This window comes from Somniosus microcephalus, chromosome 2 (genome assembly GCF_052327205.1).
Source record: "Somniosus microcephalus isolate GS21.2 chromosome 2, FLI_Smic_1.0, whole genome shotgun sequence".
In the NCBI taxonomy this organism is placed as follows: domain Eukaryota; kingdom Metazoa; phylum Chordata; class Chondrichthyes; order Squaliformes; family Somniosidae; genus Somniosus; species Somniosus microcephalus.
The window spans coordinates 236463541-236479518 of record NC_140988.1 but is presented as its reverse complement, the minus strand read 5'-3'; the positions used below and the strand labels follow the sequence as shown (position 1 = coordinate 236479518).

Below are 15978 nucleotides of genomic sequence, written 5' to 3'. Positions count from 1 at the left end.
AATTTACATCATAGCAAACACAAGTGCTTAAAAAGCCCGCGCAACCACTTAAATACTCCCCAGACAGGAAGTGCTCCCGGCAGCCTGTCCCTACGGGAAACAAGCTGCCGGAGGAAAGGGCCCACGGCTGGGGGCGGCTGCTGCCGGCAGTGCGCCTGCGTAAACTGTCCGTGCCGCCGTGAGCGGATTATGTCCAATGGTGGCATGTCGCCACACAGTTACATTTGCGGTTTTCCAATCCGCTGGGACATCTCCAGAATCTAGGGAATTTTGGTAGATTACAACCAACGCATCCACTATCGCTGCAGCCACTTCTTTTAAGGCCCTAGGATGCAGGCCATCAGGTCCAGGGGACTTATCAGCCTTTAGTCCCCTTAGTTTGCCTAGTACTTTTTCCTCTAGTGAGGGTGATTGTTTTAAGTTCCTCCCTCCCTATAGCCCCTTGATTATCAATTATTGGGATGCTATTAGTGTCTTCTACCGAAGCCCGATACAAAATATTGGTTCAAAGTCTCTGCCATTTCCCTATTTCCCATTATTAATTCCCCGGTCTCATCCTCTAAGGGACCAACGTTTACTTTAGCTACTCTATGGAATAGGTGGGTCAGTGGCAGCTTGGATAAGGAATTGACTTAAGGACAGAAAACAGCAAGTTGTGGTAAATGGCTGTTTTTCCAGACTGGAGGATGGTAGACAGTGGTGTTCCCCAAGGGTCAGTACTAGGGCCACTGTGACCTGGATACATAGAAACATAGAAGATAGGAGCAGGAGTAGGCCATTCGGCCCCTCGAGCCTGCTCCGCCATTCAATGCGATCATGGCTGATCATCCAAATTCAGTACCCGGTCCCTGCTTTCTCCCCATACCCCTTGATCCCTTTAGCCTTAAGAAATATATCCAACTCCTTCTTGAATATATTTAATGAACTGGCCTCCATCGCCTTCTGTGGTAGAGCGTTCCACAGGTTCACCACTCTCTGGGTGAAGAAATTCCTCATTTCTGTCCTAAATGGCCTACCCTTTATCCTTAAGACTGTGTCCCCTGGTTCTGGACTCCCCGACCATCGGGAACATCCTTCCTGCATCTAGTCTGTCCAGTCCTGTCAGAATTTTATAAGTTTCAATGAGATCACACCTCATTCTTCTAAACTCCAGCGAGTATAAGCCCAATCAACCCAATCTCTCCTCATACGTCATTCCTGCCATCCCAGGTATCAGCCTGGTGAATCTTCGCTGAACTCCTTCCATGGCAAGAACATCCTTCCTCAGATAAGGCGACCAAAACTGCACACAATACTCAAGGTGTGGTCTCACCAAGGCCCTGTACAACTGCAGCAAGACATCCTTGTTCCTGTGCTCAAACCCTCTCGCTACGAAGGCCAACATACCATTTGCCTTCTTAACAGTCTGCTGCACCTGCATGCTTACCTTCAGCGACTGGTGCACAAGGACACCCAGGTCTCGTTGCACTTCCCCTTCTCCCAATCTATTGCCATTTAGATAATAATCTGCCTTCCTGTTTTTGCCACCAAAGTGGACAACCTCACATTTATCCACGTTATATTGCATCTGCCATGTTTCTGCCCAATCACCCAACATGTCCAAATCATCCTGGAGTTTCTCGACATCCTTCTCACAGCACACACGCCCACCCAGCTTTATGTCGTCTGCAAATTTGGAGATATTACATCTAGTTCCCTTGACTAGATCATTAATATATATTGTGAATAGCTGGGGTCCAAGGACCGATCCCTGCGGTACCCCACTAGTCACTGCCTGCCATTCGGAAAAGGACCCGTTTATTCCAAATCTTTGCCTTCTGTCTGCCAACCAGTTCTCTATCCACATCAATACCTTGCCCCCAATCCCATGTGCCTTAACTTTACACGCTAATCCCTTATGCGGGACCTTATCGAAGGCCTTCTGAAAGTTCAGATACACCACATCCACTGGTTCTCCCTTATCTATTTTACCAGTTACATCCTCAAAATATTCCAGTAGATTAGTCAAGCACGATTTACCTTTTGTGAATCCATGTTGACTTTGTCCGATCCTGTCACTGTTTTCCAAGTGCTCTGCTATTACATCTTTTATAATGGACTCTAGCATTTTCCCCACTACTGATGTCAGGCTTACCACTCTGTAATTCCCCGTTTTCTCTCTACCACCTTTTTTGAATAGTGGGGTAACATTAGCTACCCGCCAATCCATGGGTACTGTTTCAGATTCCATCGAATGTTGGAAGATGATCAGCAATGCATCTACTATTTCTAGGGCCACTTCCTTAATACCCTAGGATGTAGATTATCAGGCCCTGGGGATTTATCGGCCTTCAATCCCATCAATTTCCCCAACACCATTTCCTTACAAATACTGATTTCTTTCAGTTCCTCCCTTTCATTAGATCCTATGTTCCCTGGCATCTCTGGGAGGTTATTTGTGTCCTCCTTTGTGAAGACAGAACCAAAATATGTATTTAGTTCCCCATTATAAATTCCCCTGATTCTGACTGCAAGGGACCTACGCTTGCCTTCACCAATCTTTTTCTCTTCACATATCTATAAAAGCTTTTACAGTCAGTTCCCTGCAAGCTTACTCTCATATTCTATTTTCCCCTTCTTAATTAATCCCTTTGTCCTCCTTTGTTGAATCCTAAATTGCTCCCAATCCTCAGGATTATTGCTTGTTCTGGCCAATTTATATGTCCTCTCCTTGGATCTTATGCTATCCCTAATTTCCCTTGTTAGCCACGGTTGAGTCACCTTTTTTGTTTTATTTTTGTGCCAAACTGGGATGAACAAATTCTGTAGTTCATCCATGCGGTCTTTGAATGTTTGCCATTGCCTATCCACCGTCAACCCTTTGAGTGACATTCCCCAATCAATCCTACCCAACTCGCGCCTCAGACCATCGTAGTTTCCTTTATTTAAATTTAGGACCCTAGTCTGAGTCAACTACTTCATTCTCCATCTTAATGAAGAATTCGATCATATTATGATCGCTCCGACCCAAGGGGCCTCGTACAACAAGATTGCTAATTAATCCTTTCTCGTGACATAATACCCAGTCTAAGATGGCCTGATCTCTGGTTGGTTCCTCGACATATTGGTCCAGGAAACCATCCCGTAAACAGTCCAGGAATTCCTCCTCCACAGTATTGTTACTAATTTGGTTAGCCCAATCTATATGTAGATTAAAGTCACCCATGATGACTGCTGTGCCCTTATTGCACGCTTCTTTTATTTCCCTTTTATAATGCCATCCCCAACCTCCGCCTTACTGTTTGGAGGTCTATATACCACTCCCACTAACGTTTTCTGCCCCTTGGTATTTCTCAATTCTACCCATACAGATTCCACATCATCAGAGCTAATATCGTTCCTTACAATTGTGTTAATCCCTTCTTTAAACAGTAATGCTACGCCACCTCCCTTTCCTTTTTGCCTATCTTTCCTGAATATCGAATACCCCTGGATGTTGAGTTCCCAGCCTTGGTCAGCCTTGAGCCACGTTTCCGTAATCCCAACCAAATCATATTCGTTTACCTCTATTTGCGCAGCCAATTCAGCCACCTTATTACGAATGCTCCTCGCATTAAGACACAAAGCCTTCAGGCTTATTTTTTTTAACGCTCTTAGACCTATTAGAATTATTATTTACTGTGGCCATGTTTGATTTAAACTGTTGATTTCTCTGACTGCCACTTTTGTTTTTCTCCTTCCTTTCTTTTGCTTTTATCCTTGTTTCCCTTTCCTCTGGTTCCCAACCCCCTGCCATCTTAGTTTAAACCCTCCCCCAGAGCACTAGCAAACACCCCCCCTAGGACATTGGTTCCAGCCCTGCCCAGGTGCAAACCGTCCGGTTTGAACTGGTCCCACCTCCCCCAGAACCGGTTCCAATGTCCCAGGAACTTGAAACCCCTCCCCCTGGCACCATTCCTCTAGCCACGTATTCATCTGAAATATCCTTCTATTTCTACTCTGACTAGCACGTGGCACTGGTAGCAATCCTGAGATTACTACCTTTGAGGCCCTATTTTTTAAATTTACCTCCTAACTCCCTATATTCAGCTTTTAGGACCTCATCCCGGTTTTTACCTATATCGTTGGTACCTATATGCACCACGACAACTGGCTGTTCACCCTCGCCTTCCAAAATGTTCTGCAGCCGCTCTGAGCCATCCTTGACCCTTGCACCAGGGAGGCAACACACCATCCTGGAGTCTCGTTTGCGGCCGCAGAAACGCCTATCTATTCCTCTTACAATAGAATCCCCTATTACTGTAGCTCTACCCCTCTTTTTCCTCCCGTCCTGTGCAGCAGAGCCACCCCTGGTGCCAGGAAGTTGGCTGCTGCAGCCTTCCTCTGATAAGCCATCCCCCCCAACAGTACTCAAAGTGGTGTATCTGTTTCAGAGGGGAATGTCCACAGGGGACCCCTGCAATACCTGCCTGCGCCTAGTACGCTGCCTGTTGATCACCCATTCCCTTTCTGCCTGTCCAACCTCTTCCTGCGGTGTGTCCAACTCGCTAAACGTGCTATTGACGACGTCCTCAGCATCGTGAACGCTCCAGTATGCATCCAATCGCAGCTCCAGCACCGCAATGCGGTCTGTCAGTAGCTGCAGCTGGATACACTTCCTGCACACGTAGTTGTCAGGGACACAGGAAGTGTGGATATTGGAATACGGAGTAGAATTTCTAAATTTGCCGATGACACCAAACTTGGGGGTGTGGCAAACAGTGAGGATGATACCAATCGACTGCAACAGGACATAGAAAGGCTAGCAGAATGGGCAGATGGAATTTAATACAGAGAAGTGTGAGGTGATGCATTTTGGCAGAAGGAACAGGGAGAGGCAATATACACTTAATGGCACAGTTTTAAAGAGTGTGCAGGGACAGAGGGGCCTGGGAGTTAATGTGCATAGGTCCCTGAAGGTGGCAGGACATATTGAGAGAATGGTTAGCAAAGCATATGGGATCTTGGGCTTCATAAATAGAGGTATTGAGTACAAAAGTAAAGAAGTTATGCTAAATCTTTATAAAGCGCTGGTTAGGCCACAACTGGAGTATTGCGTCCAGTTCTGGTCACCACACTTTAGGAAGGATGCGAAGGCCCTTGAGAAGGTGCAGAGGAGATATACCAGAATGGTTCCAGGGATGGGGGATCTTAGCTACAAGGACAGGTTGGAGAAGCTGGATTTGTTTTCATTAGAGCAAAGGAGGTTGAGGGGTGATTTGATAAGAGGTGTAATGGATTATGACGGGTTTGGATAGGCTAGACAGGAAAAGGCTGTTCCCACTAGTTGATGGTACAAGGACTAGGGGACATAGATTTAAGGTTTTGGGCAAGAGATACGGGGGGACATGAGGAAAAACTTTTTTACGCAGTGAGTGGTGATGTCCTGAAATTCGCTGCCGACGGAAGTGGTGGAAGCGGACACACTCAATGTTTTCAAGGGGAGACTGGATAGGCACTTGAGAGAAATAAACTTGCAGGGCTACGGGGATAGAGCAGGGGAATGGGACTGACTCGATGGGCCGAATGGCCTCCTTCTGTGCCGTTATGACTCTCTTCCTTTTTATATACCTCTTACTTTCTGTTTTTATATTTTTTGCTAGTTTACTCTCATAATCTATCTTCTCTCTTTTTTTTTTAGTCATCCTTTGCCGGTTTCTAAAAAGTTGCCCAATCCTCTGACCTACCACTAATCTTCGCAACATTGTATGCCTTTTCTTTCAATTTGATACCATCCTTAACTTCCTTGCTTAGCCACCGATGATTCATCCTTCTTGTAGAGTCTTTCTTTCTCATTGGAATAAACCTTTGCTGAGAGTTATGAAATATTTCCTTAAATGTCTGCCGCTGCTCATCTACCGTCTTACCCTTTAATCTATTTTCCCAGTCCACTTTAGACAAATCTGTCTTCATACCTTTGTAATTGCCTTTATTTAAGTTTAGGACACTAGTTTCAGACTCAAGTTTCTCACCCTCAAACTGAATTTGAAATTCTACCATGCTATGATCACTCTTCCCTAGAGGATCCCTTACTACAAGATCATTAATTAATCCTGTCTCATTACACATTACCAGATCTAAAATAGCCTGCTCCCTGGTTGGTTCCGCAACGTATTGTTTTTAAGAGACCATCCCGAATATACTCTATAAACTCGTCCTCAAGGCGACCCTTGCCAATTTGATTTGTCCAATCTATATGAAGATAAAAATTGCCCATGATTATTGCAGTACCTTTCTTATAAGCCCTCATTATTTCTTGATTTATACTCTGTCCTACAGTGTAACTACTGGTGGGAGTAGTCTATAGGCCCCTACTAGTGACTTATTTCCCTTACTATTTCTTATCGCCACCCAAACTGATTCTACATCTTAATCATCTTCTGAGCCAATATCATTTCTCCCCACTACACTGATCTCATCCTTTATTAACAGAGCTACCCCACCTCCTTTTCCTTTCTGCCTATCTTTCCGAAATGTCAAATACCCCTGAATATTCAGTTCCCAGCCTTGGTCACCTTGCAACCATGTCTCTATAATGGCTATCATATCATACCCATTGATTTCTAAGAAAGAATATCTCACATACCACTAGAAATTCTATTTCCTCCAGGAGCTTCATATTGTTAGTGTTACTGAGCTGTATGAGGTCATTGCTTTGGGAGATGTGATCCATCTGCTCCTTTACACTCTGTAGCATCTCTTCATAGCTGCTCAATTTATGCTCAATCTCATCCACTTCTTTAAGTGCTTCATCCAGCAGCTGCATCAGAGTGTTAACCTGCTTTTCCGAAGCCATAATCGATTGGATGTTGGCCTGAAGGCAAGACAATTTCCATGTTAGACAAAGTATTACTGTATATGCCATTGCTACATCTTTTTAAACCGCTTACCGTAGATTATTTTAACTCTTGTTTCTTAAATTGCTGTCACTGGGGAGTCCCAACTCCCCAAAGCTTTGATCTAGCTTTCCCTTCAAATCTAGTTAAGCTTTCAGTAACCCACTCAAGCTCTGTTCAGTAAATGCTTTCAGGTTTGCCCTATCTTATACCTCCATAAGATCTCATTTCAATCTTTGAAAATGGTAGAGAATCACATTGGATCTCATCTATTTAACATATGAAGCAAATATATTATACAAATAATAAACACGTGAATAAAATAACAATGACATAATAGTTACAACTAAAAGTCTTTTATCCATCTCCTAGAGTAGATAAAACAATTTAAAAAATTGTAACTTTCAGAACTAATTTAATCTTTCATAAATTACTTTTAATATACAGAGTTTAAAATTCCTGGAAGAAAGGAGAAACAGTCAGAACTTTTTCAAACTGTCACTGGTTACTTTGCTGAAATTTCAAGCATAGTCTTTCTCACGACTTTCCAACTGCCTGGAGTCAAACAAAACAGTCTCAGACATCCCGGAAAAGTTACCGAGACATCTTGGATTCTGGATATCCGCCAATGGAGGAAAATCGGGTGGGCCCAAAACTAACCCTTGCCACAAAATGTGCTGGCAAGATCTTCCTCTGGCTCCATTGGGGCAGACATCCACGGTCATTGCAGCATCACCCAGCGCAATTAAATGATGGCAGGTGGACGGGGTTTGCTCCAGGGACAAATCTCCCTCTCGGACCACAGAGTGGCTGCTGGCAGAAAAGAACACCTCAGGAAGAGCACTGCTGTGGACCTACCTGTGGTGAGCTCCATTGTTGAAGGCCAGAAGGCATCCATTGTAGCATGAAGGGACGTGTTTAAACTTCATAACTTAAACATTTAATAGCTGGCTTTTAAATCTCTGCACAATGACTGAGCTTTAAAGGGGCAGCCAACAAAGCAAAACCTAGACACGTTTGTCACAGTAATCAACACTGTACTTTAACCATCCAAAATGATTTAACTGTCCAAAAACTAAGCAAACACATGTTTTACAATTTACCAGCTATCAAAAATATGGGCAGAACTTAACATAGGACATGTTGCAGTCACTTAATTTCAGAACAACCCACCTTCCCTATATGGAAAATGGTCCCCTCTAGCAGACGGTCAGAGTAATTTTTTTCATATTCTAATACTCACCCCATCCAGCACCTGCAATTCTCTAGATAATTTTTCTGCAAATGCTTCAGCATTTGAGACGGCATATTCACAACCATCCATCATTATCTCAATATCCTGTTCTTCTCTTGCATTTAACTCCTGGTATTCATCCAAGGATTCCTCATCTCCACCAGCCACACTCTGATTTTCACCACTCGGAACAGACTCTTTAGAGAAATTGGTAAAATGGTGTTTGATTAAATTTCAGAATGTTACAATATGATTAAAAACCATGTACTGTGGTAGCAAGGCACAAATTATTTAACTGGTGAACATATCTGGTACCTTTAAAATCACATTTAAAAAATAGTACAGAGCCAGTATTAAAAGTGAAGAAATAGTGGAATGACTACACCAAAAAAAGACACTCAATTTTAAAATGACTTACTAGTTACTGGCTTCATGGAAAATGTTGAAAACAAGTGTTGTCTGGCAGGTGTGTGTGTGTGTGTGTGTGTGTGTGTGTGTGTGTGTGTGTGTGTGTTAAGCAAGGTGGTAGTTTTGTGTCTGTGTTTAATACATAAATACTGCAGCAGATCATAGCTAAGTTTGCAGACATCCATCATGATTTGCAGGGCTACGGGGAAAGGACTAGCTGAAGTGCTCTTGCAGAGAGCCGGCACAGGCTCGACGGGCCAAATGGCCTCCTTCTCTGCTGTAACCATTCTCTGATTCTATGATTGATGATTTTCATGAACATTACATACTTTATGTATGCACTTAACATGTTTAAAGATGTAATATAGATCCTTGCACGACCCATACATTTGATGATTTAACTTATCAAGTATGCAACTATCTTGATGGCTGAGTTTATTCAGTGTTGTTGAGTCATACAGGCCAGTAAAGTTCCTGGTGTAATCCTGATCTCAGCTGGGGCAATGGTGGGGGTGGGGAGCTACAGTTGGCCTCAGTGTTCCTAGTTTAGTTATGAGAAATGTCGACCAGGGTTCCCACACCTAGTTTCTATCCAACAACCGCTTCTGAAAGTATGTGGGTTCAGGCTCAGCTGCAATATCCACCACGGTGGAAATACCTTGCTGACATTCAGTGTCAAGGCTCACAGGTGCAGAATGGCGACCTGAGCAAAGTACTTGTGGGCTACCAGAACCTGTGAACCATACCCAGGTTTCCTGACATCAGTAGTAGGGAAAATGTTAGAATCTATTATTAAGGACGTGATAACAGGGCACTTAGAAAATAATAATAGGATTGGGCAGAGTCAACACAGATTTATGAAAGGGAAATCGTGTTTGACAAATCTGTTAAGAGTTTTTTGAGGTTGTAACTAGCAGAATAGATAAGGGGGACCCAGTGGATGGGGTGTATTTGGATTTTCAGAAGACATTCGATAAGGTGCCACACAAGAGGTTATTAAACAAAATTATGGCTCATGGGATTGGGGGCAATATACTAGCATGGATTGAGGATTGGTTAACGGACAGAAAACAGAGAGTAGGAATAAATGGGTCATTTTTGGGTTGGCAGGCTGTAACTAGTGGGGTACCGCAAGGATCAGAGCTTAGGCCTCAGCTATTCACTGACCCCCTACATCAATAATTTAGATGAGGGGACCAAATGTAATATATCCAAGTTTGCTGATGATACAAAGCTGGGTGGGAATGTAAGTTGTGAGGAGGATGCAAGGGGGCTTCAAGGAGATATAGACAGGAGAAATGTGAAGATATCCACTTTGGTAGGAAAAATTGAAAAGCAGAGTATTTTTTTAAAAAGGTGAGAGATTGGGAAATGTTGGTGTTCAGAGGGACCTGGGTGTTCTTGTACACGAATCACTGAAAGTTAACAGCAAGCAATTAGGGAAGCAAATTGTATGTTGGCCTTTATTACAAGAGGATTTGAGTAGAAGAGTAAAGACGTCTTACTGCAATTATATAGGGTCCTGGTGAGACCACATCTGGAGTATTGTGTACAGTTTTGGTCTCCTTACCTAAGGAAGGATATACTTGCCATAGAAGGAGTGCAACAAAGGTTCACCAAACTGGTTCCTGGGATGGGGGGATTGTCCTATGAGGAGAGATTGAGCAGACTAGGCCTATATTCTCTAGAGTTTAGACGAATGAGAGGTGATCTCATTGAAACATACAAAATTCTTACAGGGTTTGACAGGGTAGATGCAGGGAGGATGTTTCCCCTGGCTGGAGAGTCTAGAACCAGGGGTCAGAGTCTCAGAATAAGGGGTCGGCCATTTAGGACTGAGATGAGGAGAAATTTCTTCACTCAGAGGGCGGTGAATCTTTGGAATTCTCTACCCCACAGGGCTGTGGAGGCTCAGTCGTTGAGTATATTAAAGACAGAGATCGATAGATTTTTGAAGGGAATCAAGGGATATGGGGATAGTGCAGGAAAGTGGAGATGAGGTCGATGATCAGCCATGATCTTATTGAATGGCGGAGCAGGCTCGAAGGGCCAAATGGCCTACTCCTGCTCCTATTTCTTATGTTTCAGAGCTAAATATCAATTAAATCTATTACGAAAAGGCAGCTCCTGAAACAGAATGTAATACTCTGCAGCTACTATCACTAACACTATGCAAACTTTCAAAGTACTAAATATGAATTTCCTAATAAGTCCATTGAGAGGAGAAAATCATATTGTCATCAATTATTCCACACACCGTCTTATTACTGCTTCCTGCAATAATACATAGATATATACTAAGTAATCATGCAAAAAATTGATGGCCTCAACTATATCTGTTTTCCTTCAATTCAATAAAATAACTATTTTACATTCAAAATTATTACATGATTATTTTCTTTGGACATATTTGGATCCAAAATTTCACTGTAACCAGCAAAATAACTGACCATTCCAACACATTAGCTTCATAACTCAGTTATCGACAGAGCCATTGGTAACATGCTGAACAGGACTAGAAACATACCTAGCACAACTGAAAATTATCACATTTTCTTAATATATGGAGTATACGCAGCAGAGGGGTAAAGAAATATGAATGAAATGCAAGAATGTTGCTTATTCCAGGAATTATGTTAATTACTAAGTGTTCTATGCTTCTGTACATTTCCATATTGCAATATTAATCACACATGCACGTTACATGTCAGGAAAAGTGTGTACACTTTAAAGAACACTGGGTTAAGTAATCCAGTTTTCATTCGCATCTTCTTTTGTGCATTTCATTAAGGCCTACCAAGAAAAAGCTAAAAGTAATTCATAACATAATATGATCACGTTGTACTCGGGGGTCTAAATAAGTGATCAAATTCTAACGAGGACTACAGAATGGAAAATAAGGATCACAAGACAACAGGCTTTGTTGTGCACTTTTGTGCATTAAGTATAAGGAAATATTCCAATATGGAGTCCAAATAGTTTTTGCTTCAAAATAGAAGCAATAGTTTAAATATCTCTGCTTTTTTCCCAAAAAGTACCATTATTAATTCACAATTCTTGATGAAGCTATCAAATTTTTATGTAATTTTTAAAACTAGTTGATGAAAAAGGCCAGAGTAGATGAACTATCTTCTTTTGAATACTTTTTTTTTTAAAATCACAAAATGTTTAGCAAAAATCTTTAATCAAGTATAGAATCTTTTTAATAAAAGGCTACAAAAAAAGTTAATGTTCAAGACATAATGGCCACAGCAAAGGATGATAAATTTGAAATCACTGATTTTAATGAGTAAGTTCAGAAATTGTGCTGAAACTGCAAGTGAATGTCACAGAAAATACTATGTCACTTTGCTGTTATAGGATTTGAATGTATCATATTCTTGTACTTTCCTTTTCTCTCTATAAAATAAAAAAAAGCTTTCCTGCAAGATGATATAAAGCAATTATTTTTAACAGAAAATTAAATTAGGAATTTTGGACTGGAAAATATTTTTTGTATGTGGTACTGATTTCAATATTATCTTTTCAGAGTGGAAGCAACAATTATTTAGTTACAATTTTGTGATTTATGAAAATGTAGAGGGTTATTTTTGGCACAGGCAGATACCAAATAATCAGTTATTCCAAAAGGAAAATTAATTTATTTTAGGTTTTGAGTACAGAAAGTAATTGTTGGGTGAATGCCTCTCCATCATATGGCCATTATCATTAATTATAGGATAAGAAAATCAGCTGCAAGAAAACACAGGGAAATTGTGTACATATTAAGTTATGCAGACCTGCTAAGGTCATTCAATAGGAGTGATAATCATTCACTTTGGATTAAAATTGCAGCTCATTTTGATACAAGTCTCTCTTAAGAAACAAATATGGTTCCCAATGTTTAATAGGTTTGTAATCTGGGTCACATTTGCCAATCATAAATATAATTCCCAACACTGCGCTGAAGAGGCTAGACATGGAGCTTAACAAGTTCACTTAACCTCCAACAGAATTGGAACTATATATAAATCTTGCATCATGCACTTGATTTTTACCGTTAAAAATTCCTATGTCCACATTTAGAATGGGTTTTGCCTATGCAAACTTGCCACGGATTGCCTAATCTGGCCACTGGGCTCCCATAAATCGCTCAAAATGCTTTCTGAAAAAAACATTTCATTCACCATTTTTTCCTCAGTAACTAAAATTTCTACTGTTCAAAGTAAAGGTTTAAACAAAATTTAAAAACAAATATTAAATGTTTTTAAAGAGTCTGTGTCAATGTGTGTCCATGAGACAAAAATGAATGTAATAATTATACACCTGTTGCAGCTCTTGTTTCGTGTTTTATAAACTTCATAAAATGTATTAAGTGGAAAGAAAGGGAGAACCTGGACTCTAGCATTTCCCTCCCCCCCACCGCCACGCTCTCTTCCTCTCTCACCACCTCCTGCCTCTAACATCTTTACCTCTGTTTTCTTCTTTTTTTTGGTCCCTTTGGTCCCCATCAGCCTCTTCTCAACCTGCCCACAGCTTCCCTCTGCTCCACCCTTGGTATACTCTGCTGCACCCACTGTGGTACCTGTTGCTGGCTCTCCAAGGGCCAGACCAACCCAAACTACCTCAGCTCCTGCTTTCGGTGACCATTCTGCTCACCTCATTCTCCTGTATACCTCCTCGCCTGTCCGTCATGCCAAATCGGCAGGTCATCAATGCTGACCTGCTCTGTAATGCTTTCCAGAACGTTTGCTCCCTTGCCAACAAAGGTCTTGCCAGCCACAACCGCATGGTGAATGAATCAATTGATATCACTTCTACAGCACTCACCTCTTGCTCTCTTGATCACCTCCCTATCCACTGCTGGTTCCAATACTCGCTGACATTGTTAATGGCTTCCTCTTAGGTTCAAAATCACTTTCATCACACCAGTCCTCAACAGCTCACTCTTGAACAGACCATTCCCTGCAGCTGTTGCCCAATTTCTAACCTTTCAAGTGTATTGTCACTTCCTAACTACGTGCTTATCTTTTCCATAGCTTTCTGTTCAAATACCTTGTCTGTTTTCTGCCCTACCCACAGCACCAAGGCCACCCTGGTCAGTCACCATGATGTACTTTGTGACTGCAACTACCACACTTTATTCCTCCTTGTTCTCTTTGCAGTGCTCAACGCGGTCGATCACATCATCCTCCTCCATCGTTTGTTTGACAGAGTACTGCCCTGCTCTCTTCATTGCCTTGTATCTTCCTCCGCTTCAATTAATTATCCACTTTCCCTTACAAGCTGCAATCATGTCTGCGTCAACCACTCCCTGTGGCAAAGCCATGCTCCAGCTCATGTGTAAAGAAATTTCTCCTAACCTCTCGCTTGGTGGCAATTTTAAATTGATGGCCTCTCATCACTGACTCTCCAGAGAAAATTGCCTGTCCTTATTCACTATCAATATCTTTATAGGTTTATAACCGAGTAAATCGCCTCACTACCATTGTTTTCATCAAGATGACCAATCCAGGACAGAGACGTCACCAGGAAGACGAACTAGCATCTCTGCGACCATGGTAACCATGAATCGCCCAGCCAGTTTTATGCATTATACGGGATATAAAAATGCTGAACTTTGGGGATTCAGGGCTTGCTTTTCTCGACCATCTGGAACGGGGTTCTCCGCGTAGCTACGCGTCCGTCAACTCTCCACGAACGCCCGAAGTGAGTGATGTAAAAAGACGACTGAGCACTTGGTTTGAGTATAAAACAAGGCTTTAATCAACTGTTTCAAAACCATGAGATTTCTAGTTACATCACTAGTTCCTGGTTACAGAAACATCCTGAGCAAGCTGGGCCCACGCCTGAGTATTTATACTCCTTGGCCGGGTGCGTGTGCGTGACCAAGCCAGGAGAAGGGTTTAGTTAGAAGGGTTTTTCCATTATCTAGGCTTAGAGTCTGTGAAGGGGTTGGTTCGGCATTTTAGTCTAAGGTTATAAGCTAGTGTCCACAATCACCTACTCGTTCGAGGAGTAGGGGTTGTCGTTTTGAGAGAGTAATAAAAGGAATCGATCTTTATCCAACCTGAACCGTTTCGTTTCATCGGAGTCATTTATAATCTATCCATAGTAACTCCTTGGGTCCGAACTTGGGAGTTGTGGGGCTTGTGGTTCGCAGTATAATTCAGAAGACCAACCGGGTGGCATCCGGTCACGGCCGGGTTATACAGTAATCCTGCTGGGGACGCTGCGCATCGGGCATTGGCGAAGACCTATCTGGCCTTGGTCTCTCTCTCTCTGTGTGGGATTACCCGCTAATTGAAGGGCTAGGCGGGGACTATTGGCAAAAGCTCCTGCCGTCCAAGGGAAACAACCCAAACCGGGGAGTTTTTGATGCACGAGTTGACTCAAGGGAGTTATAGAAACACGGGGCACGCAGAAACACCCTACACTTTCGAATAATGGAATATCCAAAATGACACACAGTAGTCTTAACGGTGGCCTAACCATCGCCTTATACAAATTTATCATTACCTCCATCATTATCCCTAGATTTGGTTTCACCAACACTTTATTTGACCTTTATAAATGCCAAATCATTTGAAACTCCACTGTTTGCATCCTATTACACATTAAGCCCACTTGGACATCTCTCCAATCCTCACTGACCTTCATTGGTTCCCCATCCCCAAACTGATTGAATTGTAAATCTTCATCCTTGTCTATAAATTCCCACAGCCCCACCTCACCCTATCCCTGCAACAGTCTGCAGCCTTGCGTTTCCTCGTGCAACTCTGACTCGCCTTCTGCACGTTTCGTCACCCCCTTCTCCATTTTCAGTGGCACAGACTGTAGCTGCCTCAGCTCTACTGCTTGTATATCTCTTTCCAAACCCCACCGTCTCATTTCAAAATACATCTCTTCAACTAAGCTTTAGGTCACCTCTCCTAATGCTTCTAGAAAGACTCAGTGCATGCTCCTTTCCTCCTCGGTGAGCACCTTTCTACGTTAAGGCAAGCTGTTGTTCTCTCCAAACCATCAAAATTTGTATCACAGCAGCAAAGGCAGCAACATAATGGCATAATTTTTCTACACTTGCATGAAAGCAACATTCAAAAGACAATATTTTCTTGTATGTTACTTTAGTACAGGTGAATAGACTGATGAGCAATGCAAGCTCCCACAGCCACAGAAGTCAACACATATAAATTGTGGAAATCCAAAATTGTGGTTGAGCTTGCAATAGTCTAGTGAAAACCCCAGCAGTCAGCTTTTGACAAGTAATTAATCAAAAACTAAAGTTTAAAGTTATAAAACTGAAAGTCCTCAAAGAAAATGTTTTAGCCTTCAGTAGCATTCTTAAAACAGAATTGATGCATTCTTATAATGTCATCCAAAATGACCTGCAGTAGGCTAACACTGCTGTGATCTGTTTTCAGAATCAGAACAAAAACTCAGGAAGCAGACAAGTATTATGCAGAATTAAAAATGGAAAATGCTGGAAATATACAACAGGTT

At 42.1% G+C, this 15978-nt stretch overlaps 1 protein-coding gene across 11 annotated transcripts in view; it reads right to left on the bottom strand.

Moving 5' to 3' along the window:
• exoc1 (exocyst complex component 1) overlaps positions 1 to 15978 on the bottom strand; it is a 154620-nt gene that overhangs the window by 108872 nt on the left and 29770 nt on the right. For all 11 annotated transcript variants that reach the window (XM_085970251.1, XM_085970241.1, XM_085970270.1 and 8 more), the window contains 2 exons: positions 8098 to 8285; positions 6605 to 6832 (listed from right to left, as the gene is read on the bottom strand). In XM_085970251.1, the coding sequence (XP_085826377.1) occupies positions 6605 to 6832; positions 8098 to 8285 (416 nt within the window). The remainder of the gene's footprint in view (positions 1 to 6604; positions 6833 to 8097; positions 8286 to 15978) is intronic.